This window comes from Barbus barbus, assembly GCF_936440315.1.
Source record: "Barbus barbus genome assembly, chromosome: 26".
Classification (NCBI taxonomy): Eukaryota; Metazoa; Chordata; class Actinopteri; order Cypriniformes; family Cyprinidae; genus Barbus; species Barbus barbus.
The window spans coordinates 30549218-30574379 of record NC_136754.1 but is presented as its reverse complement, the minus strand read 5'-3'; the positions used below and the strand labels follow the sequence as shown (position 1 = coordinate 30574379).

Below are 25162 nucleotides of genomic sequence, written 5' to 3'. Positions count from 1 at the left end.
AGTCAGTATCTGAAAGTTTGCTCAGAAGTACATCATCATACTAAAGTAAAGTCAATTGCAACTTTTAGTTCATGGAGACTTTAAAGTTAGTGTTTAGGGAAGTGTTAACTGGTTTGGGGAAAATCCCGTGTATTTCAGCATCTGACGCTATAGTGTTGCGTTTTTAAGCCAATGTCCATTTAAAAATGTTCCAGTTGTTTATTTTTAAGTGTTTTTTTACTTATTAATTTGTGAACACACAAGTTAAGTTTTGTTCATATAGTGATCTGCAGCAACAAAGCAACAGTTCATTTTGACCATTTGTGTTGACAGCAATCATGTGAAAAGGTGTTTGAGATGGTCGTCTTATGTTGTTTGAGTTTAGTTTTTTTACTTTTTCCTTCAATGTGTCTTCTGTCTGTTGTGAGCAGATATGAAGGCCAAGTGATGTTGTAGTCATGCTGACCAGGACTCAGATACTTCAGACATGGCATGAACCAAGTATGCTGTGAAAACTCATCCCTTCAGAAAGAAACGGAAGAGTCTTACTGTTAGATACAGCGCGAGCAACTTTCTGTCAAATGCACTGTACTTCTGCTCATTAGGGGGCTACAATCAAAACATAACTGTTTCTTCCATAAAGCCACAAAATGAGCAAGTCTTGTCAATAAAAGGAGTTAACAGGATAGATTTTATAAAGGATTTGGCCAACACTACATCTTAGATGTCTGAAGTGTCTGCATTTCAGAAATTGACATTTTACATAAATTACATTTTTATTTATGATAACTAGAATACCACCAAACAAATTAAACATGAATTATTAAATAATTATTAAAATCCATAAATTATTAAATAAAGAGGTCACGTGGCAACTACTGTATGCAGCATATTAATGTAGCATACTACCATTTGAAATATTAGAAAACCACTGTTTGGAGGCAGTATGCATCAATAAATGCTTCAAACACTCACACATGCTTCAAAGTAGTATGCAACATTGTTGTCAGAGCTCATTACATAAATGTTAATTATTTAGATCCGATTATTTAAAGTTTTATATCCAGTTTAGTGTCAAATATCTTCACTTGTCTGAGTAAATGATGAGTCAAAAAAGATGTAAAAAAATCACAGGAGATACACTTTCAGCTCAGTTGCCACGCTGGAAATAGAAGGTCAAGTCAAGTACATTGCTCTGTGGGATACAGTAGTGCACATAGTGTACTGCACATCTCAGCAAATATAGCATGCATACTGAAAATTCACATTCTGCAGAAACAGCAGGACTGGTGTGTTAGTATGCTGAACACGTTTGTGTATTTGAGTGGAGGCAAACATTACAGTAGCTTCAATATAATCCAGTAACATGCTTGTGTGTGTGTGTGTGTGTGTGTGTGTGTGTGTGTTTATGTGGTTTATGAGGACACAAATGTGTATAATGACATGGGTATGACAGAGGTATTACAATATGAAGGTGGTTTATGAGGACACTGCCTATGTCCCCGTAATTCAAAAGGCTTAAAAAACATACTAAATGGTGTTTTTTTGAAGATCTAAAAATGCACAAAGTCTCCTGTGAGGGCTAAGTTTAGGTGTAGGGTTGGTGTAGGGCAATAGCACACACAGTTTGTTCAGTATAAAAACCATTATGCCTATGGAGAGTCCCCATAAACCACAAAAACCAACGTGTGTGTGTGTGTGTTGCATCATTGTAGTGTTTCATTAGCTGTGCATTAAGCCTAGTGAGCTGCAGACATACACCGCGGTTTAGGTATCTCTGAGGCTCAGAACTGCGGTGCACACAGGCAGCTCGCTGGGATTGAGACACAGCCCTGCAGTTCTAGTGTGTGGTCCACAGGAGGCGTAAGCACCGGCGTTCACTGCGCATCTCAGCTGAGCTCGAGACCGAGAGCGCGTTCAGTGCTGCTCAGATACGCGTTCACCATCATCATCATCATCATCATCATGTCTACGGCGGATCACACAGTCATGCACGGCATCTGGAGCAGTAACGCGCCCGCGGGGAACGCGATGGAGAAGCCGAAGAACAAGGGCTTCAGTCTGATCAGGATGATGTCTCTGAATTACAGAAAGGAGAACACGAATCCACAGCAGCAGCATCAGCATCACAACAACATGCCCTTCTTGATCCACTGCCACATCGGCAAAGAGATCAAACACATATGCAGCAACTGCAGCCGCGGCAGCCCCGCGCAGGACGGTGAGTAACCAGCGCGTTCACCGCGCCTCAAACACAGCGAGCGACGCGACAAGAGGGGACTGACGCGCTTGCGCTCCGCGTTCACTCTCGTTTAATTCTGTGGTTTACATCGGTATGTTCATGTGAGTCTGTGTCGCGTTAAACCCTGGACGCGTTACTGTCCTTAATGCTTGGCCTAATGTACACATGTGACCGACGCGTGTGCGTCGCGGAGCGTTGCGTTTATAATAAGGCGTGTCAAGTTCAGATACTCGGGTTTTTAAAAACGGGTCTGGATCTGCTTCTGTTCCTGTCCAGTGTGAACGCTGCTAAAGTGGAGTTCACAAGGGATTCGGTTTCGCTTCTGCTTTTTCTATATTTTTTGTATCCTTTTTTTTTTGTTGTTTGTTTGTTTTTGGTTTATTTTTGTAAACTATAAGCACACAGATAGTGCAAAAAGTTAATTTGTTTAGTTATTTTCCTATAACAGTTAATGAATCAGAAGTCACTCACATTCAGGGATAATAGCTTACTTCCGTGTTGCAAAATCAAGTGTCCCAGATGTGTTTAGAGTGTTCTGGCTGTTGATTAACACACAATACTGCTCTTGTTGTGAACAATTCATTCAATTAAAACAAATAACTTTTTTCTTTTTGTGTTGTATTTGCTCAGAAAGTAAAAGTCAGTCACAGCTTCTAGTCCATGCAGACTGTGCAGTTAGTGTTTGCATCTGACGCCATGAGTGTTGCATATTTAAGCCGATGTCAATTAAAAAAAAACATGGGTAGAACAGGTTTTCCTGTCATTTATATTTAAGGTTTTTTAATGTATTTATTAAAACACAAGTTAATTCATACATGCAGTGATCCGCAGTAATAAAGCAACATGTTGAGTTTTCCAACAACAGCGATCACGTGAACAGGATTTTGAGATGCTTGTCTTTGTGTTGTGTGTGTGTTTGCCATCAAACAGTTCAACCATGTTTCTTGATGAATTTTGAGGTGAAACTGCGGCTCGTAACTTTCTGTTTTCATATTTGAAAGGGCATAATTAAGATGGAGGACTAATGGGTGTTTTGGGCTTCATTGCCTGTAAGTTTGCAGTGTGCTGTTGAGCTCTGTCGGTGTAGATCATGCTGTCAGACCATCAGCAAACGTGCTGTCATATTAATCTGCTGGTGTAATCCTCTTTGATTAATGTGCGTCACACGTGTTAATATGATGAGGAGGAGCTATAAATAGCCTGTGATTGGCACGTGCTGGTCTCCTTCACTGCAGATCATCTCATTGTGTCCTTGTGTTTTCCCATGAGCCGAGTGTGGAGCTGTGCTGATGGTTGGCTGTAGTGGAAGTGTGTGTGATGTGTGTCAGCAGGGACTGTATTTGACCTACTTCTGTGTGCTTCAGCAGTAGCTGCAGAAATGGCACAAAATGTGCCGTCTGAGAAATAATGCACAGGATGAATCAGCCGGCAGAAATCATGTGAAGCTGCTTGTTCCTGTGCATCAGCTTGAGTCTGTGTTGCTCTACAGCAGAGGAGGTGGAGAAACTGGCCTCCATCCACGCCGAGTCCCTGGTGTCCGGATCACACGCGGCACCCATCCACTGCAGGAGCAGGTTTGCCTCTCTGGGACGCCTCTTCAAACCCTGGAAGTGGAGGAAGAAGAAGAGCGAGAAGTTCAAGCAGCGCTCGACCGGTAAATACTTATTTATCCTACATTTATTCCATGTTGTAACAAAAATACATAATATGCACACTACCAGTCAAAAGTTTTTGAACAGTAAGATTATTCTGCTCAACAAGCCTGTATTTATTTGATTCAAAGTACAGCAAAACAGTAACATTTTGAAATAGCTGCTTTCTATTTGAATATATTTTAAACTGTAATGTATTTCTGTGATCTGCAGCTGTATTTTCAGCATCATTACTCCAGTCTTCAGTGTCACATGATCTTCAGAAATCATAATAATATACTGATTTACTGCTCAACACACATTTCTAATTATTATTATTGTTATGTTGAAAACAGCGGAGTATAATTTTTTTCAGGTTTCTTTGATGAATAGAAACATTTATCTAAAATAGAAATCTTTTGATCAATTGAAAGCATCCTTGCTAAATAAAAGTATTAATTTCTATAATTACGTCAAGCTTTTGAATGGTATAGTGTATAATGTTACAAAAGCGTTTTTATTTCAGATAAATGCCAATTTTTCTGTTCATCAACGAATCCTGAAAAAAAATGTACTCGACTGTTTTAAATATTGATAATAATAAAAATGTTTGTTGAGCAGTAAATCAGTATATTATTATGATTTCTGAAGATCATGTGACACTGAAGACTGGAGTAATGATGCTGAAAATACAGCTGCAGATCACAGAAATACATTACAGATTAAAATTAAATAGAAAGCAGTCATTTTAAATAGTAAAAATATTTCACAATATTACTGCTTTTGCTGTATTTTGAATCCAATAAATGCAGGCTTGGTGAGCAGAAGAGACTTCTTTAAAAACATTAAAACTCTTACTGATCAGAAACGTGTGACCGGTAGAGTACATTTAGATTGATGCGTTTGACAGTTGTGGCATTATATGGTGCATGCACTGCAAAACACAAATATCTCCCTCAGTATTTATGTCCTGTTTTCTAGTGCAAATATCTAAACATACTTAAATCAATATACGCTTAATTGAGATGCAAAATGAAGACATGAAGTCTAGTTTTCTAAGACGTTGGAACGAAATTAAGTGAGTTTATGCTTAAAAATATAACAGATATCGGTCAATGGGGAATGAAAACTAATTTTTGTAATTACAGTTACATGTAGCCTATGCATTGGACAGAGTGACATGCATTGCATTCAAGCTTTAGATTTGATCAGTTCAGTTTCTGAAAATTAAAGTGAGACCCTGTCATCATGTTTCTGGTTGTTCTTCTCTGATGACGGTCCCAGATTGAAGTTCTGATAGCGGTTTGTTGGGACAGGTGAAGTGTTTTTATTGATTATGAGGATCTCAGTTGAAGGAGTGTTCTGGGTTCAGTGTGTGTTCAGCTCGACTGACAGCAGAAAACAATGTCAACTTGTCCCTTAGTTGCTTTTAAAAAGCAGAAGTCTCAGTGAGAGAACTCTTGATCACTGCACATGTGAAGAGATTGATTTGTCCTTCATCAAAATGTTCTCTCTACAGACATGTTTGCATCTCACAGCACACTGATTCCTGAAATCCAGGCCAATCTGTTGTTGTGCTTGTGACACCGTGTGTGTGTGTGTGTGTACACTACGACATCCCACAGTGTTTATACACAGGAGTAAATCCAGTGAACACAGTCACTCCTGAAACAAAGACTAGAACAAGAGCTCTAAACTACAAACATTTAAACCACTTGAGCGCAGGAAAGACAGTGTGAATTCACTGCTGCGTCATAAAACACACTGAGTTCCGCTGATGAAGACGATGATGATGATGTGTCAGTCAGTTATATTAGGAGGCATAAATGAGAACATTTACTCATTTAGTTATGGCACAAAACTGAAAATGGGGTAAAATGATAAGCATATCATGAATGTAAAACGCTAAATCAAGTATGTAAATGTATGCATTGTGATAATGAATTGGAATATGTGAATATTCAGTAATCCCAGTCGGCGTGATGTTACAGAGAGCTTTCTGCGGGTCTTGAAAAGTCTTAATTCACTCTTACACAAATTAAGGTCTAAAAAGATCTTATTCAGGTGCAGAAAGTCTTAAATTCATAAAGTCATGGCATTAAATGTTGCAAGCGCTGCAAAACATGAATATCTCCCTCAGTATTGTCTTGTTTTCCAGTACAAATATCTAAACATCCTTAAATCAAGATACATTTTCTGGAGAAGCAAAATGATCACATGCCCCTGGTTTCCCAGACGAGGCTTGAGACTAGTCCCAGACTAAAATGTAAGTCTGAGCTGTTTCAACTGAAGGAAACTTGCACTGACTGATCTTAAAACATGTCAGTGCCTTTGTTTTTATATGATGAGATGTTGTAATGTAAATGAATCATATCTTTATAACAGCAGAGCAGATACTGACATAAAATGATCTAAATATCAGCGGTCGCTCTATATCTCCAGTAATATGTCTCAGTAAGATGAGATGGAAATGATCCAAACATATAATGCAGTGCGATGAAGAAATAAACGCTCCTCAGAAGATCCTGATGATCACTGATTTTACTAGAAAATGATTGATGGAGAATCAAGTAAAGCTGAGCTGCTTCAGTCCAGTAAGAGTTCATCTGGAGATATGACTGCAGTTATTCTGACCTTTACTTGATCAAAATCAGTCAAGATTTGACACTGAAGCAGCAGCTGAACAATTCCACTAAAGGAGCTTTTACTGGATAAAACACACTAAACTATCAACCAGACGACAGGAGACATGAGGAGACCGAGTGAGAATCAGGTTTAAGTTTGATCATGATGATCACTGAGAGAAATGAGCATGTTGAATATGATCCAGTAGCTTTATAGGGTTAATGAATGAAGCTCAACTGGACTCTCTGCTCTTGTCGTTTGGCCTTCAGGACATTGATTTCATCTCCGCAGGCAGAGACAGAAACTAGATGTGAGCTCTAGATTAACTCTAGATTATAACCTCACTCCAGATCAGCCATCAACGCAGATCAGATACTCTCAGAAAAAAGGTACAAAAGATGTCACTGTGGCGGTACCTTTTCAGAAGCTGCACTTTACTACCTTTTAGATAGTAATATGTACACTTTAGCTACTAATTTGACCCCTTAAGGTACCAATATGGACTTTTTAGGTACAAATGTGTACCTTCTGAAGAGATACTGCCCCAGTGACAGTTTTTGAACCTTTTGTTTTGGAGCGAGTACTTTGACTTGTAGCGCCCAGTGATTTCCATGATGTGGAGAACGTGGATGGAATCACAGAATCCAGTCATGAGAACAGGATTCACTGTATAACGCAGAATGTCATGGAATTTGTCAAATATATGAATCCTATGTGTTCTGCGTGTTTCTGTGAGTGAAACTTCAGCATCTGTCGTCTCTAAATGAGGACCTAAATACATGAACAACATCTCCACAACTGCTCTGAACGTCACTTCATGAGCATTTTACCCAGGGTTGCCAGGTTTTCACAGCAAAACCCACCCAACTGCTACTCAAAACTAGCCCAGTCGTATTTCAAGCGGGGTCCCCTGGTAAAAAATTGCGATCCAGGGGGTAAAATGCATTTTTTGGCAAGGTTCCCCTGGTAAAATTCACATTGCAGGGGCTAAATATCATGTTATCAGGGTCACTTCAATCCGCGGCAACAGGGTTAAAGTAGCTCAAATCCACGGGAAAACCGCAGACTTGGCAACACTGATTTTACCGTTTTATTTGAGTAAAACTAGCGTCACATACATACACACAAATCTAATGGCAACCTGTCAGAATAAAAGTTTGGTTTAACTTGAGCCAGAAATACATTACTATTGTTTGAATGTGCATACTACCACTACTGCTATTAATAATATAATTATTCAAACTTTCTTTAAGACATCTCACATTTCTTCCATTTTTATTTTTTATTTTAATGTTTGCCAAAAAAAAAAAGTTTGTATAATTTTCAGTAAATTAAGATATAGATAAATTAAATTGTTTTATGTCTTCAGTTGATATCCTGTTAAATTTAAATGCTGAATGGATTGTTTAATTTCTGAGGAAAATAAAAACATTTTATGAGGCTATTGTAAGAATAAATTTGAATAAATTAAGTTGTTTTTATGCATTCAAATAAATTAGACATGCTAAAACAGAATTTGGTGAGAAAAAATCAAATAGGGCTCTAAACATGTCATTTTTGTTCAACTTTTTAATAAATTGATGTGAAATATTTTAATTGGTTAGACAAGCTTTTTATGAATAAAATTCAATTTAACCATTAAAAAGGAGTCCAGAAAAATTAAAACTGAATTTGTGAAAAAATAAACTGATTTCATCGGACCCTGGACTTGACTTTCACTGGATTTACTGTAGTGTTCACTGCATATAGATCACAACACATCTGAGGAAGCGGTCCTGTCTGGCATCTGGATAATCAGAGCTCTCCAGATGTTCTTCCTCTCATGTTTGTGTGTGTTTTCAGCTCTGGAGAGGAAGATGTCGGTGCGTCAGAGCCGAGAGGAGCTGATCAAGCGAGGAGTGCTGAAGGAGATCTTTGAGAGAGGTTCTGTTCACACCTCGTGACCTCTGACCTTCATGCCATGTGTTGACTGGAGCAGTGCTGAGTTCTGACCGCAGATCACACTTCAGTTTCAGTGTCCAGCAACACCTAAACCCCCTTAGCTGTTATAAATTCAGTGTAAACCACAGCTTCACGGGCTTATTGCTTTTATAAATCTGTTATTCCAATTACGTAGCAAGGTTTTACAAAATAAAACAAAGCAAATAAAATGTAATTATATTAATAAAAACAATATTCTTCCGCCAAACAGTGTATTTCCTCAGAAGCAGCTGTGGTTGCAACACAGACGCAGAAACACAGCTGTGTGTTTATAGAGTAATTTACAACAGCCAATCAGAATCAAGGACCGGAACGATCCGCTCTATAGCATCACACTACTGAACACTGAACATGAAAACAGTGCTGTCTTCTGATTCATAACTCATTCCTAACTTTCAACATTAGCACCTCAGCTGGCATGTTCATTTGTTCAATAATCATTAGACTACAATTATGAAACATAATATTCTTTATTAATTTAACAACAAACTGAGAAATCTAATCTCCCCTGATCTTTTGACAACGATGTGGTCATTATGCTGTAAAAACCTACTGTATGTTTCAGAACTCAAATCATCCTTGTATGTCCAAAAACAGCTTTTATTGAGACCCAGCTGCTAAAAAAGGACTCATTTTCTTCTTCCTGCTATTCTGTGATGAAAGCTGACGTAAGCAAATAAAATAATATTTTCCCAAGATGAGCTCATGGTGAATAACTAGCTGTTCTGTCATAAGCGAAGAGCGAATCACATCATAGACACTAACGAGCTGATAAGATCCGAGCAGTGATGGCCAGCTTGTCCCTAGACATGGTTCTGATAACTTAACTTCAGAAATTACTGCTGCTTCATCTCGGAAGATTAACTTCTGCCGTCTTTATTCTTCATAACTCAACAATGTGGCGACACATACCTGCGTGGAAACACACAATTATGTCAAAATACGTGGTTTTGGCCAGTTACCTCAGAAACGTAGTCTTAAATGAGTTCTAAAGTCTTAAATGACCGTTAAGAGTTTGGAGGAAATGGGATGTTTGTCAGATCCGTGTCATGTGCAGCAGGTTTGAAAGAGAGCGCTGCTTTTAAAGTGAAACCTGCTCAAGTCTGTCACTGATGTAAATAAAGGAACGAAACAAAAAGAGAAATCATGATTAATTACAAAAATGTGATTTATTATTTTTTTTAATCGATTGACAGAAAGCACTGATTTTAGATTTCAATTTAATTTCAAATGTTGAAGGTCCCCCCTGAAAGAGATTGGGACGACCCCCACCCCGACCCTTGGCCCCCTTTAAATCTTCAGTTCGTTATGACCCTCAAATGAAGCTAATTGAATAGCCCTGCTCTAATCCGTTAACATGGGTGTGGAAAAACTACGAGTAAAGATATATATGTACTGAGTATAGCCTGCTCCGTTTGCCACACAAGAATCTCAATGTTCAAAAAAAAAAACGTTTTCTTGTAAATAAAGTAAATGACAAATTAAAACATTGTAAATATGTTTAGTCATTGTAGTAATGACTGCTTGTTTTTGCAAAAAGAGTTTCATGGCCGGTAAAAAAATGATTTTGGCTGGTAAATATTATCACGTCACTGGCCATTGGCAGGTGTGGCAGAACGTTAGTTTAAGGCCCTGCTTATTTGATATGCAAAGATGTTAGCCAATCACAGCAGTGGGTGATTACAGTGAAGGCTTAAAGGAGACATGCCCATTTAAACAGTTTATAAGAATATTGCATGGATAAGGAGTTGCACTTACTCTGTTTATTTTTATTCCATGGCAGGAAAAAAAAACCAGAACTGTGAGATATGAAGTCAGAATTCAGAGAAGAAGAAAAAAAACCTCAGAAATCTAAAATATAAACTCAGAATTCAGAGAAAAAAGCTCGGAATTTAAAAAAAACTTGAAATTCTGAACCAAAATCTCAAAATTCTGAATCATTTTAACAAGTTTGTGATGAAAAAAAGTCTGATTTGTGAGATTAAAAGTCACTATTATTATTTTTTTCTTATGCAGTGGCAGAAATGGGCTTCCATATAAGAGACTGTTCAAAATAAAAGGTTAAAATCAGCGTAGAAAATGAGTTTTGAGTGTTTGTTGGTGTGGAGATCCTGCTAGCATTATAAGTGCACCTCAGGAATCATCCTCATCTTGCAGAAATACGGCTGATTGACGTGTGTTTGTTCTGGGACAGACTCCAGATTCACGGCTGTGATGGAGAACGGACTGCCCTCAGACTGTGAGCGGCCCGCGGAGGACAGACAGAGGACCGGTCAGTGTGTGTGTGTGTGTGTGTGTGTGTGTTCATTATCAGCCATTGGCCTGCTTTATTACTGCGGTGGACTGATCTCTGATTCCTGATCATCATGCAGAATATCAGAGATCATTAGACATCAACCTATATTGTTTATTTATAGCTAATACTGATTATTTGAAGAACCAGTATTTATTTAATATTTCACTTGTGTTTTTGTTCAATTTCATATATCTCAACAATAAAACATATAACTGCAGCAGCAGCAATATTAACAACAGGCAAAATAAACTGACAGCCTAATGTTTTCAATGGAACATAAATAGCATTGCATAAGTGTAATCATACATTTTAAACCACAATGAAACGCAGGTGTTCACTTCAATAATTCTACACTCAGAGAAGAAACAAAGTTAACACTAGGGCTGCATGATAATGCTTAAACCGTTAATCATGATTATTTTGCTCAAATATAATCATCAATGATTGTCATTTTAGAATTAGTTTTACATTTCATCAGAATTATTGCTCTTTCACATTAGCACAAATCAAGAGACCGTCGACTAGCATGGTTTGCTCACACACATGTCTGCCTGGAAGGAAACAGACTGGCTGTAGGACACTTTCATTTCAGCAGAATATCTCAATAAAGATTGCTAAATCAAACAGTTCATCAGCTCTTCTTCTGTAATGTGGATCGAGCTCGAGCACATGGTTGCCAGGTTGGGAAGATTAAGTAAATCACTGGGCAGAAAGTGTATGGATTTCAAAGAAAAGCTCTGATTGGGGGATTTGGATTCCTGACATCTGGCAACCAAAACCAGTGAACGCTTGTGGAGGCTTGTTTCCAATGCAACATAACTCAAAAGCCCAAATAAAATGTTTTCTGAATAAATAACCAGCGGGCAGAAATCATAGATAATTATGCTTAATAAATCTAGAGAAGCAGAAATCATGATCATGAATATAATTCATTGTGCAGCCTCACTAAACACTAAAGTGTGTGTTAAATGGCCTGTCGTCAGAATTATTTAGTTTTATGAGTCTATAAATGATGAAACCCCTGACACACTATTTTTAGTGTTTTACCGTCGGCTCAGTCACGTGTGAGGCTCTGGATTCAGATGTTGTGTGTTTTACCTCATTGTGTCAAGATAATTAAAGCACATGAAAGCACTGCTTTAGCTAACGGCTGTTTTTAATGAGTTGGGCTCAGATAACGAAGCGCTTCATGAGCTGAATAATGCTCTTTGTTCTGCTGTGTCCGGCTCTCTTTCTTCTCAGAGTTAGCAGGACAGTAGAGTCTCACGGGAGAGATGATGATGATCCTCATGTGTTTCTAACACTTTGTTCTCTCAGCTGCTGTGGACTTCCGCCTGTCTCTGGATGGAGGAGTATGTGCTCAGGACAACATGCTCAAGTCGCTTACGCTTCCTCCCAAGAAAACCGTCACCTTCCCTAGTGACCTTCAGGAGCCGCCCCCCAAACCTCAGCTCATCCATAAACAGCCTCCGGCCCTGCCGCCCAAACCCTTCAGACTGACCAATCACAGCACAGGTGAGAAACAGACCTACTCCAGACTGACCAATCACAGCACAGGTGAGAAACAGATCTACTCCTGACTGACCAATCACAGCACAGGTGAGAAACACACACCTCCAGACTGACCAATCACAGCACAGGTGAGAAACAGACCTACTCCTGACTGACCAATCACAGCACAGGTGAGAAACAGACCTACTCCAGACTGACCAATCACAGCACAGGTGAGAAACAGACCTACTCCTGACTGACCAATCACAGCACAGGTGAGAAACAGACCTACTCCTGACTGACCAATCACAGCACAGGTGAGAAACAGACCTACTCCTGACTGACCAATCACAGCACAGGTGAGAAACACACACCTCCAGACTGACCAATCACAGCACAGGTGAGAAACAGACCTACTCCAGACTGACCAATCACAGCACAGGTGAGAAACACACACCTCCAGACTGACCAATCACAGCACAGGTGAGAAACAGACCTACTCCAGACTGACCAATCACAGCACAGGTGAGAAACAGACCTACTCCAGACTGACCAATCACAGCACAGGTGAGAAACAGACCTACTCCTGACTGACCAATCACAGCACAGGTGAGAAACAGACCTACTCCTGACTGACCAATCACAGCACAGGTGAGAAACACACACCTCCAGACTGACCAATCACAGCACAGGTGAGAAACAGACCTACTCCTGACTGACCAATCACAGCACAGGTGAGAAACACACACCTCCAGACTGACCAATCACAGCACAGGTGAGAAACAGACCTACTCCTGACTGACCAATCACAGCACAGGTGAGAAACAGACCTACTCCTGACTGACCAATCACAGCACAGGTGAGAAACAGACCTACTCCTGACTGACCAATCACAGCACAGGTGAGAAACACACACCTCCAGACTGACCAATCACAGCACAGGTGAGAAACAGACCTACTCCTGACTGACCAATCACAGCACAGGTGAGAAACACACACCTCCAGACTGACCAATCACAGCACAGGTGAGAAACAGACCTACTCCTGACTGACCAATCACAGCACAGGTGAGAAACACACACCTCCAGACTGACCAATCACAGCACAGGTGAGAAACACACACCTCCAGACTGACCAATCACAGCACAGGTGAGAAACAGACCTACTCCTGACTGACCAATCACAGCACAGGTGAGAAACAGACCTACTCCTGACTGACCAATCACAGCACAGGTGAGAAACACACACCTCCAGACTGACCAATCACAGCACAGGTGAGAAACAGACCTACTCCTGACTGACCAATCACAGCACAGGTGAGAAACACACACCTCCAGACTGACCAATCACAGCACAGGTGAGAAACACACACCTCCAGACTGACCAATCACAGCACAGGTGAGAAACAGACCTACTCCTGACTGACCAATCACAGCACAGGTGAGAAACACACACCTCCAGACTGACCAATCACAGCACAGGTGAGAAACACACACCTCCAGACTGACCAATCACAGCACAGGTGAGAAACAGACCTACTCCTGACTGACCAATCACAGCACAGGTGAGAAACAGACCTACTCCTGACTGACCAATCACAGCACAGGTGAGAAACACACACCTCCAGACTGACCAATCACAGCACAGGTGAGAAACAGACCTACTCCTGACTGACCAATCATAATGTCATGATAAAGATTATTTCTCATGAAGATTTGAGATTCAAATATTTGAATCTCAAATATTTGAGGGTGGTGGTGATGGCGATGGGTGGTGATGGATAAGACATGAAGATGAAGGGTGGTGATGGCGCAGTGGATAAGACACATGCCTTTGGTGTGAGAGACCCGGGTTCGAATCCACTGTGAGACACCAATGTGTCCCTGAGCAAGACACTTAACCCCTAGTTGCTCTGACATATATAGCAATTGTAAGTCTCTTTGGATAAAAGCGTCAGCTAAATGATAAAAAAAAAAAATTTGGAAACGTTCTTCAGTAACGAGTGAGCTCTGATTGTTTATATAAAACCCTTTGGTTTGAAGTCTTTGCAAACCTGAAAATGATCAATTTACCCCAATGTTGCTCCAAAGCAGCAAGACTTTCATTCATCTTCAAATGACAAATGAAGATATTTGTTTGAATATTTTCATGTGAAGTTTCAGAAAATAAAATCAGGAAAATCACTGGAAAACAAGCCTAAAATACTGAGGAGAAGTGAAGGTTCAGTAACAGTTATGTCTATATTCTGGTGTTTGGAAGCAGAGAATTAAGCCTTAAGCTATTTCTTTCTTTTTATTCCTTAAATGTTCTTAATTTGGGTTTAAAGGTCTTCTAAATGGTTAGATTTGCTGTGTTGGTCATGTACGGTGTGCTCTGCGTGCTGAAGTTCAGTAAAACAGGTGTTTGCAGGCAAACTTATGCCGTGATTATTTTGAAGCAATTAAATATTTGAATCTGTTTGAATCTGTGTTATTTTACTGTCATTGATATACTATTATAGTCTTTGTTAATATTTGCATAAGCCTTATTTATGTTTTCATTATTTATATATTTTATTTCACTTAAGTTAACTTTTATTTTTTCATGTGAGTAAACTTCCTCTGGTTTACTCAAGTGTCTTGTCCATAGACTGCAGTGTGATCGTCACATGACGCTCAGAGGATCATGGGTATTTTTGCTGTGTGTCCAGACTCGTCGTGTCCGCAGGGAAAGCCGTCTCCTCCTCTGCCTCCTAAGAAGCTGCTGCTGTACTCGTCGTCGTTGGGTCAGTACTCTCGCCCGCTGCAGCTGCAGTACAGCGCCGCTCACCCCGTCCAGCCGGATCATCCACGAGCTGCAGAAGACGCTGGCGCTCGCCATGCAGAGGCTCGACAGGTGCCAAACACACGCTCATGATCCAGCATGCAAACAAACCACATCACATTTGATTCTGCGCTTCTCCAGTCACATCACTTACAGGCCAGAATACTGCATTTCTATACACAAAACACATTCAGAGGGATCAGTACCATTTTTAATGTTTTTCAAAAGAAGTTTCTTCTGCTCATCAAGGCTGCATTTGTTTGATCAAAAATACAGAAAAAAACAGTAATATTGTGATATATTACAATGTAAATGAATGTTTTTCTGTTTTAATATCCATTAAACTGTAATGTATTTCTGTGATCTGCAGCTGTATTTTCAGCATCATTACTCCAGTCTTCAGTGTCACATGATCTTCAGAAATCATAATAATATACTGATTTATTATTAGAAGTATATATGCTGGCAACAGTTGTGCTCCCAAATATTAGTTTTTTTGGCACCTGTGATTTCACCTTTTTCAGGATTCTTTTAATAAAAAGTTAAAAAGAACAGAATTTATTCAAAATATAAATCTTTTCTAACAATATAAGTCTTTGCTATCACACTTTTTCAATTTAACATCCTTGCTGAATAAAATTATTATTTTATTTAATTTTTTATAATTAATACTGACCCTGAACTTTTGTGTATATTGTTAGAAAAGATTAATATTTTGAATTAATGCTGTTCTTTTTAAGGTTTTATTTATCAAAGAATCCTGAAAAAAGTATCACAGGTCCCCAAAAATATTAAGCAGCAGTTTCCAGCACTGATAATAAATCAGTATATTATTATGATTTCTGAAGATCATGTGACACTGAAGACTGGAGCAATGATGCTGAAAATACAGCTGCAGATCACAGAAATACATTACAGTTTAATGGATATTAAAACAGAAAAACATTGTTTTACCTTGTAATAATATATCATAAATATGACTTTTCTTCTGTATTTCTAATCAAATAAACGCAGCCTTGATGAGCAGAATAAACTTCTTTAAAACCCGTTGAAGATGCACCTGATCCAGCAGAGGACAGAGAAGCTGCTGCGGGAAACGTGACCAAAGCTGGAGAATGATTCATGTTCAGCACTTCCAGCAAACTCATAAAGCATAAAGCTCAATGCAGCTTGTGTTGTCAGACATGTTTCCTCAGTGCTTAACTTCACTTCAGTGTCCTTTCCTGAAGAGGTTATGCAGTTATTTCACTAGTCCTGATAGCTAGAGAGTTTCCTTGAACTTCACCGACTGAATCAAACAGACAGAACTACAGAGTAAAGTGCAATCATTCTCATTTTTTTAAAGCAATAATTCTAACATCGATTTAAAATTCTAAATATAACACAAGTGATTGTATTTTTATGGAAACACTAACAATAAAGTAAATAACTGTTAGTTAAACCGTAACATTGAGTCTGTGCTTGTGTGTTTTATTAGCGTTTTTAATTTAGTGAATCAAATTTTTGGTGTAAAATTGTAAGCAAGCAGTTGTTTTTTGTTTTAGAATGTAATTTAACCATTTTAAACAGAATGTATTTACATATATTCACTAGATAGGCTTCAAATTACACATTGTTTGGAGGACAACATTGTGAAGGATCACGAATAAAATTTTTAGTATGGATTAAATTAATTATTTTTATAGAAATTATTAGCATCAGCATTTTTTTATCTTATTCACAAAAATCGTCTTTGCTGCAAGAATATTTTGTTGTATGAATCTGTAAACAGTCAATATATCAAAAAACAGAACAAAACCTCTGCTTTAAAAAAAATATTCTAGCTACATTCATTCTTTTTTATCAACACTTTTCATTTCATAGCCCCCCCCCCCCCCCCCCCCCCCAAAAAAAAAGACATTGAATGAAAAGCTGAGAAAAGAGTGTTTTTGTCAGAGACTATGCTCTTTTTTTCTGAGGTCTGAAACTTACAATAGTCTATGTTATAATAGAACAAACTCGTATATGTCCAAAGATCATTATCATCAATCCAGTGACAGACAGACGGCAGAATATTCCTGGAGCTGCGCTCGCTGACCCAGCACAGACTCATGGCTCAGTTAACCAGCGCTCACTGAAGGACTGCCAGCCGCTGCAGGTGTTAGATAAGGTCTATCTGACCCAGTACTGCGGCAGTCAGCTCACACAATCTCACTCACTGCAGGCCTGTGTCATACTGACAGAACATCAGAGCTGTTTTTCTAGGGTTTGGTCTCTAATGATGTTACACAAAATTTAGCTGAGTGTATCTTGGCTATTTCAGGCCTGTCGTGGACAGCTGGCATATTCTTTGTATTCATTGCAGCAGTGACAGAAACAAACTTTTCCATTAAAATTGTTCTTTCTGTAAAGAGAGTGACCTATTCAGTGTCAGCTTCCCCATCATTAAAACAGTATTATCATAGACTGTGTTGATCAGATCTACTCTTATATTCAACCCAGGCTCACTGAAAATATGTGCTTGTGGTGACGTTTCTGCTAAACCAATGTTACGTGTCTTATTGCACTTTCACAGGAGTTTCAAAGTGAGTGGCACTAAAACATACATTGAGTACGTGACCGTGGCCATGTCTTTATTCGCTGCTTCAGACACATATTGCAGCGGTTCAGAATTCAAATGTCTAGGGAGTCTCACCAAAGCTTAGTGCTCTAACGTGTTGGATAAATAGCATTCCCACTACACCTAAACCTATCTGATAGTGTTAACAAATGCAAAAGTGACACACAAACGCATTTGTTGATGCAACCGTGCTATTTTAACTTCCGCACAAGTGCAACACTACCGAGCAAACCTGCAGTGTTAGAAAACCCATACATAGGAAGCTGTATGCGAAACACTAATGTTCAGAAGTATCAGTTTTCAAATCTCTCAGTATGTTGAAATAGATGTGAGGTCATAACATATGCTGCAAGGAATTGAGTGAAAATGAGGCTTTCTTAATCAACTTTGGCCCTGTAAATCATGTTTTGCTGCCTCTAGTGTTCATTTCAACTGGAAACTGCGTGTTTGGTGGATGTGTGATGTACGGTGAAGTGTGTATCACAGATGTTTTGAGATCATCCTAGCGAGCATCTGTCCCAGAAGTCTGTGCTGTCACATGACTGCTGGTGTGTTGTGTTCCTGTAGCTCTGCGGTTCACGCGGGTCAGTACAGCGCTCCTCTCCCGGCCGTGGTGATCGACTGCGACGATGATAAAGAGAACATCTCCAACGAGTCTGACTATGAGGACCTGCCCAGCATGTATAAGGATGAAGAGCAGGAGGAGGATGAAGATGAGGACGACGACGATGACTCGCTCTTTACAAGTTAGTCTTGAAACTGTTTGTGTTTGCTGGTTAGTAATGATGGGTTACGGCAGATTCATAGATTTGTGCTTTTGTAATGAGGCAGTCAGGGCTCATTGTGTGTGTGTGTGTGTGTGTTCAGACACACTGGCGCTGAAGATCTTGAGGAAGGACTCTCTGGCGGTGAAGCTGAGTAACAGGCCGTCTCAGAGAGAACTGCAGGAGAAGAACATCTTACCTGTACAGACGGATGAGGAGCGACTGCAGTCCAGACAGCTCATCGGCACCAAACTCACACGGTACACACACACTCTCTCTCTCATACACACTCACACACACTCACTCTCTCACACACACGCTCACGCACCCACACACACACACACACACTCTCTCTCTCACACACACACTCACACACACTCACTCCCGCTCACACACACACTCTCTCTCTCTCACACACACACTCACTCTCTCACACACGCTCACTCACACACACGCTCATGCACTCTCTCTCTCACACACACACTCACTCGCACTCACACACACACACACACCTGAGCACGTGATGAGTCAAATACTGCAGAAAGCCATTCAAGGAAATATCCTGTGTATGCTGATGACATCATTGACTGTAATTATTACAGCGTGATTAAAACCACTTTTGATTGCATAATCACTGATTGCCATGTGTGTCATAAACACTGTGTTACTGCAGTTATCTGAAGAGCCAGATGTTTGCAGCTGTAAAGCGATGCTCAATTTCTCATATTTGTAGTTTTTGGTCTATTTTGCTTCCATATCACGTCTTCCTACAGACTAGTGGAACGAAAACATCTAAAATACACAATTAAATGTTTATTTTATTGCACTTTATTGCATCTACGTTACACCACACGTTACAGTTTTACTCCTCTCTATATTCTGACGGTTTCTTCATATATCATTCACACTGATTTATACCACATTTCATTCTTAAAAACACTGTGAAAATCTTTTTGAAGTTTGTTTGCTCTTTGTTTGTTGACAGTTTTCTGATTTCTAGAGGGATGAAAAGAGACATCTAAAATCCCTTCTGGATAAACCTTTAACTCTATTATGATGATAAAATCAAACAGGTTTCAATATATTTCATTGATTTCAATGAAATTCGTGTGTGTGTGTGTGCGTGTGCGTGTGTGTGTGCGTGTGTGCGTGTGTGTTGAACAGGAGACTGAGCCAGAGACCCACGGCTGAAGAGCTGGAGCAGAGGAACATCCTCAAACGTGAGTCCAGAACCCAGAGAGACACTTACACACCAATGTTTACTTCCCATGATGCAGTCTGTTCCTCATGGATGAAACCAGGTCCTCACATGTCTGAAGGAACAGGTTGTGAAGAGCGGTTCATGATGACTGTAATGTGAAGTAATCTCGATTCAGCCTTTAACACCGTATGTGTGTGATGTGAACTCAACACCTCTGACCTTTGACCTCTGACCCGCAGCTCGTAATGAGCAGGAGCAGATGGAGGAGAAGAGAGAGATCAGACACCGGCTCTCACGCAAGGTATGGTGTGTGTGTGTCTGTGTGTGTGAGAGTGAGTGAGTGAATGAATGAGTGATGCTGAGTGTGTGTGTTGTTTCAGCTGAGTCAGAGGCCTACAGTGGAGGATCTGCGTCGAGCCAGGATCCTGATCCACTTCTGTGATTACGTGGAGGTGGCAGACGCTCAGGACTACGACAGACGCACAGACAAACCCTGGATGAGACTCACGGCGGCCGACAAGGCAAGTGTGGAGGACGCTCAGAAGAGTGTTGGGAGTGTCTGTGTGTCTGTGTGTCTGTGTGTGTGTGTGTGTGTGTGTGTGTGTGTGTGTGTGTGTGTGTGTGTGTGTGTGTGTGTGTGTGCGTGTGTGATGAGACTCACGGTGGCCGACAAGGCAAGTGTGGAGGACGCTTGGGTGTGTGTTGTGTTGTGTGTGTGTGTGTGTGTGTGTGTGTGTGTGTGTGTGTGTGTGTGATGAGACTCACGGTGGCCGACAAGGCAAGTGTGGAGGACGCTTGGGTGTGTGTGTGTTGTGTGTGTGTGTGATGAGACTCACGGTGGCTGACAGGGCGAGTGTGGAGGACGCTCAGATGAGCTGTGATTGAGATGTGATCAGTACTGTGGGTTTTCATTAGTGATGCATCAACACTTCAACAGCTGGAGAGTTTTGATGAACGGAGATCGTTTTCAGTTGATTTGTGAACAGTAAACAGTATTTGAAAACTCCACTAAACAGTATTTGTAGCTTCTGCCATCCAATAATCACAATATATTACTTATTCAATATATTGCAATAATATGTTAGATATTTATTGTTTGATATATTGCAGTAATATATTGCAATAATATGCAATATATTACTTATTCATTATATTATACTTAATCTGTTGACATTATTTAATGTATGTTTGAATAAATCTGTCATCGGTCATTTAAATTTTTATATTTTAGCAATACATTGGAATGGATCATTATATTAGAAAAGAGATTTAAAAAAAAAAACTTATGTGAAATTTAAATGTTTGTGTTGATTATTAAATAAATTAGATTTATTAATTGATTGTTAAATATATTTTATTTTCCGTTAAATTATTTTTTTTTTTTTGGCTAAATTAAAACTTTATGTTTTGGTGAAAAAAAAAGAAAAAAAAAAGTATTGCATCGGCACTTTTCATGCCAGAAGCAAGGCAAAGCACATTTTACAAACACAGAGATCCTACAGGACAGAACTTCAGCTGCTTCACAAAAACATCACACTGAACGTTATGTGATTTATTCTGTTGGAAGTTTGCATTGATATTAATAAATGTTAATAAAACACTTCCCGAGTGTTACATGTTAGGCCCTGTTCTGGTGTTTTATAATCACTCGGTTACGATGTTGTGTGCAAAAGTGTTTAGTCACTAAAATGATTAATAATGTGAAAATGAGTAGAACTGAGTGAACAATGTGTGCGAGTAGCAGGTAACTCAGTCATCAGGTGAAACCATGCTTCACATCGAGCAACACGTGCACCTGTTCAGATCAGAACTCTGAGCTCGTGTTACGCAGTGATCCTGCATTATATAAATGAAGGGACCGCTCAGACCAGAGGATTTAATCAGAGCTGAAGCGTGCAGTGTTTGTGAGCCTCTTCAGACAGCTGGAGTGACGTGTGTGTGTGTGTGTGTGTGTCGCTGCAGGCAGCCATCAGGAAAGAGCTGAATGATTTCAAGAGCAATGAGATGGAGGTGCATGAGTCCAGCCGCCATCTGACCAGGTGAAGCAGCTTCATCTCACACCTGCTTATTGAACTGCTGCATACAACCAGTAACTTCATATTAAAGGGACAGTTCACCCAAAAGATACAGTTCTGTCATTACTTACTCACCCTCATCTTGTTCCAAACCTGTATGGGTTTCTTTCTTCTTCGATATTTTCGATTATTCGATATAAAAGAAGATATTTTGAAGAAGTCGGGTAGCTGAATACTTTCTGGCCTCAATTTGTATTTGTGGGTGAACTATCTCTTTAAGTGATATGTTGAACCTGTCTGTTTAATCTGTTTCGCCAATATAAGCAGCCAGCAGAACTGCTGTTTCATTCCTGAATTAATTTGCATTAATGAAAGACTGGTTGAGTGAATGATTCAGTGAGTCAGGAACGAGTCACTTGCTTCATTCCTGAATGATTCAATCCTTTTGAACAAGTGAAATGATTCAGTGATTCACTCATTAAGACAGTTACTTGCCGTCATCTAGTGGTGCTTTTAGTTTCATATTCAAAACCATAAGCTGACACACAAGCTCCAGAAACACAGAAAGTGATGTTGCTGCTCAGTGTTTGCAGACAGTGCTGTGATTGATCACTGGCGCTCAGTGCTGTGTAGTGACTGATCACAGCTCATCTGGATTATATCAGCAGACTGCAGTTGGTAAGTAATCTGGCGTGGTCCTCTGTGTGTGGCAGGTTTCACCGGCCGTAGAGGAGCAGTGGAGACGTCTGAGGTGCTTCTGCAGAACTGACCCTCACCCATCGTCCGGCTGCGAGCGGCTCTCTGAAGCACTATTGCACTGACTGCATTCACACCAGCACCAGCGCTTTCACGAGCGGTTCCCACGATCCGTGGTGCTGGTGTTTCCAGGGTTTGCTTCACACCATCATCTTCTGCGGCAAACTGTGACTCGACACTCATTCACATCTATATGAAGTCTTTTCTTCATCAGGGCCTGAGAGACTCATGTCACGTCTGTGTTTGTATATCGAAGGCTCTCTGTGTTTGTCCTACATGTGTGTGCATTATGATTGTTTTAAGCTATTTTTAGACCATTTTTCTAGAGTAACTTCACATCATTTGCATGCTTGTTTTGCATTCTTGTGATGTCCTGAAGGTCTTTGTTTTATTCATGTTTTTCCTTTTTCTTTTGCCTGTTATTTTTGTTTTATATGATTTATTTTTAAGTTAAATACATTTTAACATTCTCTCGCACTGTTTATTGGAATCACAAACAACTTTTTTCAAGCGGCCATCATCATGCTTCTGAAGTCACAGAGGTTGAGAGTTATAACCGGTGGAGATGAGTTAACAGACGTGTGGTCATCGCTCAGTTTTTCTGGATGTTTGACTCTTGTGCTCATTGGTGCAGTGTGGAGCTTGCAACGCCAGGCTCACGGGTTCGAGTCCCATGGGAACCACCAGGTTATTGAATGCTTGAGCATCTGCTCTATTCTTACATTTGGAAGGATGTTGGTTTCCTTTAATGTAAATGATTAAGTTGCACAGACGAGTCACGGCGAGGGTTGAAACTCAGACTAATGTAATAGAAACGGCAGATCAACCTTTCCAAATCGATTCTTATTTTAATACTCAAACATCCAGTGGATGAAGCTACAATCATATTCTGCATGCACTTTAATGATATGCACAATGTTTTCTTTTATTTTTTCATCATTTGAAGTAGAATTGAGTTGATTTATTGATCCCTCATGTTAAACTAAAGTCCTGAAATGAGAGACTTTGTGAATTTTGATCCTAAACTGAAACCAATGGTGAAGGATGTGAAGCTCAGCATTCCCCCACATCAAAATGAGTTTAATGAATCTCTCGTGATGCTCAGGTAGCAAGATGTTCATCCAGGACAATGTGACGATCAAACAACATCAGTGGAGGGAAGGATCCAGCAAGAACATTTTCACCAGGACTGCTTCCAAACGGTGACGTGGTTCTGGGAGTGGTTTTGACCCGGTCGATCTTCAGGCAGCTCGAACGCCTCAAACATCTAACAGCAGTGCCACTGAACTCAACCCGTGTGGAAAAACTGAACCTTTCAAGGAACTAAATCATCTTTTTAACAATAGTGTGATTTTGAGAACTTTTAGAAACTGCATGAGTTTATATGAGTGAGCGACGAACCGTCCTGAAGCATTGTGTCTCCGAGGGACGCCATGATTTCAGCAATAAACCTGAGTGTGTGTGTGTGTGTGTGTGTGTGTGTGTGTGTGTGTGTGAACTGAAACACCAAGAATATTAAAGATCCGAATCAAAGCCTCCGGGTGTTTGTCATTTAGAAACATCGGAACACCAAAAGAGTGTTATTAAATGTATAAGCAAATTAGCAGAGAGCATGAATCATCATCACATTATCATTAAACCTTCACAGTACAAACATATATTAAAAGTGTAGGAATTATAAACGTATTAGAAACTCAGTGATTAATTCCTCAAAATGTTCTCATGATGAAACTGTCACATTTAAATAAAAAAAGAAGGAAAACAAGGAGTTTGCATCCTTTGGGAAACTGGAGAAAGAGCCACATGGTTTGTTTTTAATATGATAATATGATTTTTTTTTTATGTATATTGTATTTATGGGACATTTACACAGAAATTTAACTTTGTTGTTAAATGCTCACATTTCTTTTTTCATTTATTTATAGTCCATATTTACACATTTATTTTTATCACTTTTATTGATTATGTATTAGTCCATATCTTAAAACATTTCTCACAATTCTCTATTATATTTAATTATGTGTTTGTCCATAATTACACACAAAAGTGTGTAATTTTTTTATTTACATTATTTTGTTACATTTTTCCTTCCTTATGTTTCTTCTGATTGTTTTGAGGAAGACCTTGCACCCATTTCTTGCACCTTTTTTCACATCTGCACCTAATTATCGGCACATTATTTCAGTTTTTTCAGAGCTGGTGAGGAATCAGATCAAGTCGATCTCACACTCAGAGATGAACGTGAGGGTTCTGATCTCCGTGTCGAGCTCCTCTTGCGCAGGTATCTCTATCTGACAGCAGGTGAAGTATCTGACCCCCACGGCTCTCCGTGAGGGACCGGCCTCATCTTCAGAGACGCTTTCCGCTTTAGCTTGTTTTAGGCAGCTCTTGTTAGGCGCGGGACGGCCCAGGACTTTCTCCTTCAGCCAGATCCCACACCTTCTCAAGAGAGAATGTCCAGGCTTGATCAGAGCCGTCTGCCTCAGCTGATCTGCTTCTCTGAAGGTCTGTTGGAGTATCTCCTGGAGGTTTCTTTCCACAGTAGGCGTGTAATGCCTCTGGATCATGGGTGTATCGGGCCACGCCACCCTCCCGGGCTCCGGACCCCTGACGGGATCCACCAGGAACGTCCCCGTCTCAGCCAGATTCTCCCATTTAGTCTCAGTGAGCTTCAGGAAGGCCCTCAGGATGCGATTGGGAGCACAGGTGGGCATGTCTCTCAGACGGGACAGCACTGCCCTCTCAGGGGCTCCAGGTGTTTTCCACCTGTTCCTCACCTCA

The 25162-nt window shown here is 40.0% G+C and overlaps 1 protein-coding gene across 1 annotated transcript; it reads left to right on the top strand.

Annotated features, from left to right (window-relative positions):
- The first annotated feature begins 1864 nt into the window (after positions 1-1864).
- LOC306846525 (phosphatase and actin regulator 1-like) lies at positions 1865-23917 on the top strand. Its single transcript, XM_079379958.1, has 14 exons — positions 1865-2200; positions 3711-3875; positions 8320-8400; positions 10652-10729; positions 12071-12310; positions 12431-12435; positions 14934-15118; positions 18213-18391; positions 18513-18669; positions 19574-19629; positions 19850-19911; positions 19991-20135; positions 21577-21649; positions 22339-23917. Exons 1-14 carry the CDS (start codon positions 1945-1947, stop codon positions 22352-22354), a joined length of 1698 nt encoding a protein of 565 aa, XP_079236084.1. The 5' UTR covers positions 1865-1944; the 3' UTR covers positions 22355-23917.
- The last annotated feature ends 1245 nt before the right edge of the window (positions 23918-25162 follow it).

Bases quoted from the DNA above. Each gene is read 5' to 3' on its own strand.
- LOC306846525 (XM_079379958.1), top strand. From the start codon at position 1,945: ATGTCTACGGCGGATCACACAGTCATGCACGGCATCTGGAGCAGTAAC. The intron at 10,730-12,070 runs GTCAGTGTGTGT...TTGTTCTCTCAG, and splicing joins GGAGGACAGACAGAGGACCG to CTGCTGTGGACTTCCGCCTG. The intron at 20,136-21,576 runs GTGTGGAGGACG...CGCTGCAGGCAG, and splicing joins CACGGCGGCCGACAAGGCAA to CCATCAGGAAAGAGCTGAAT.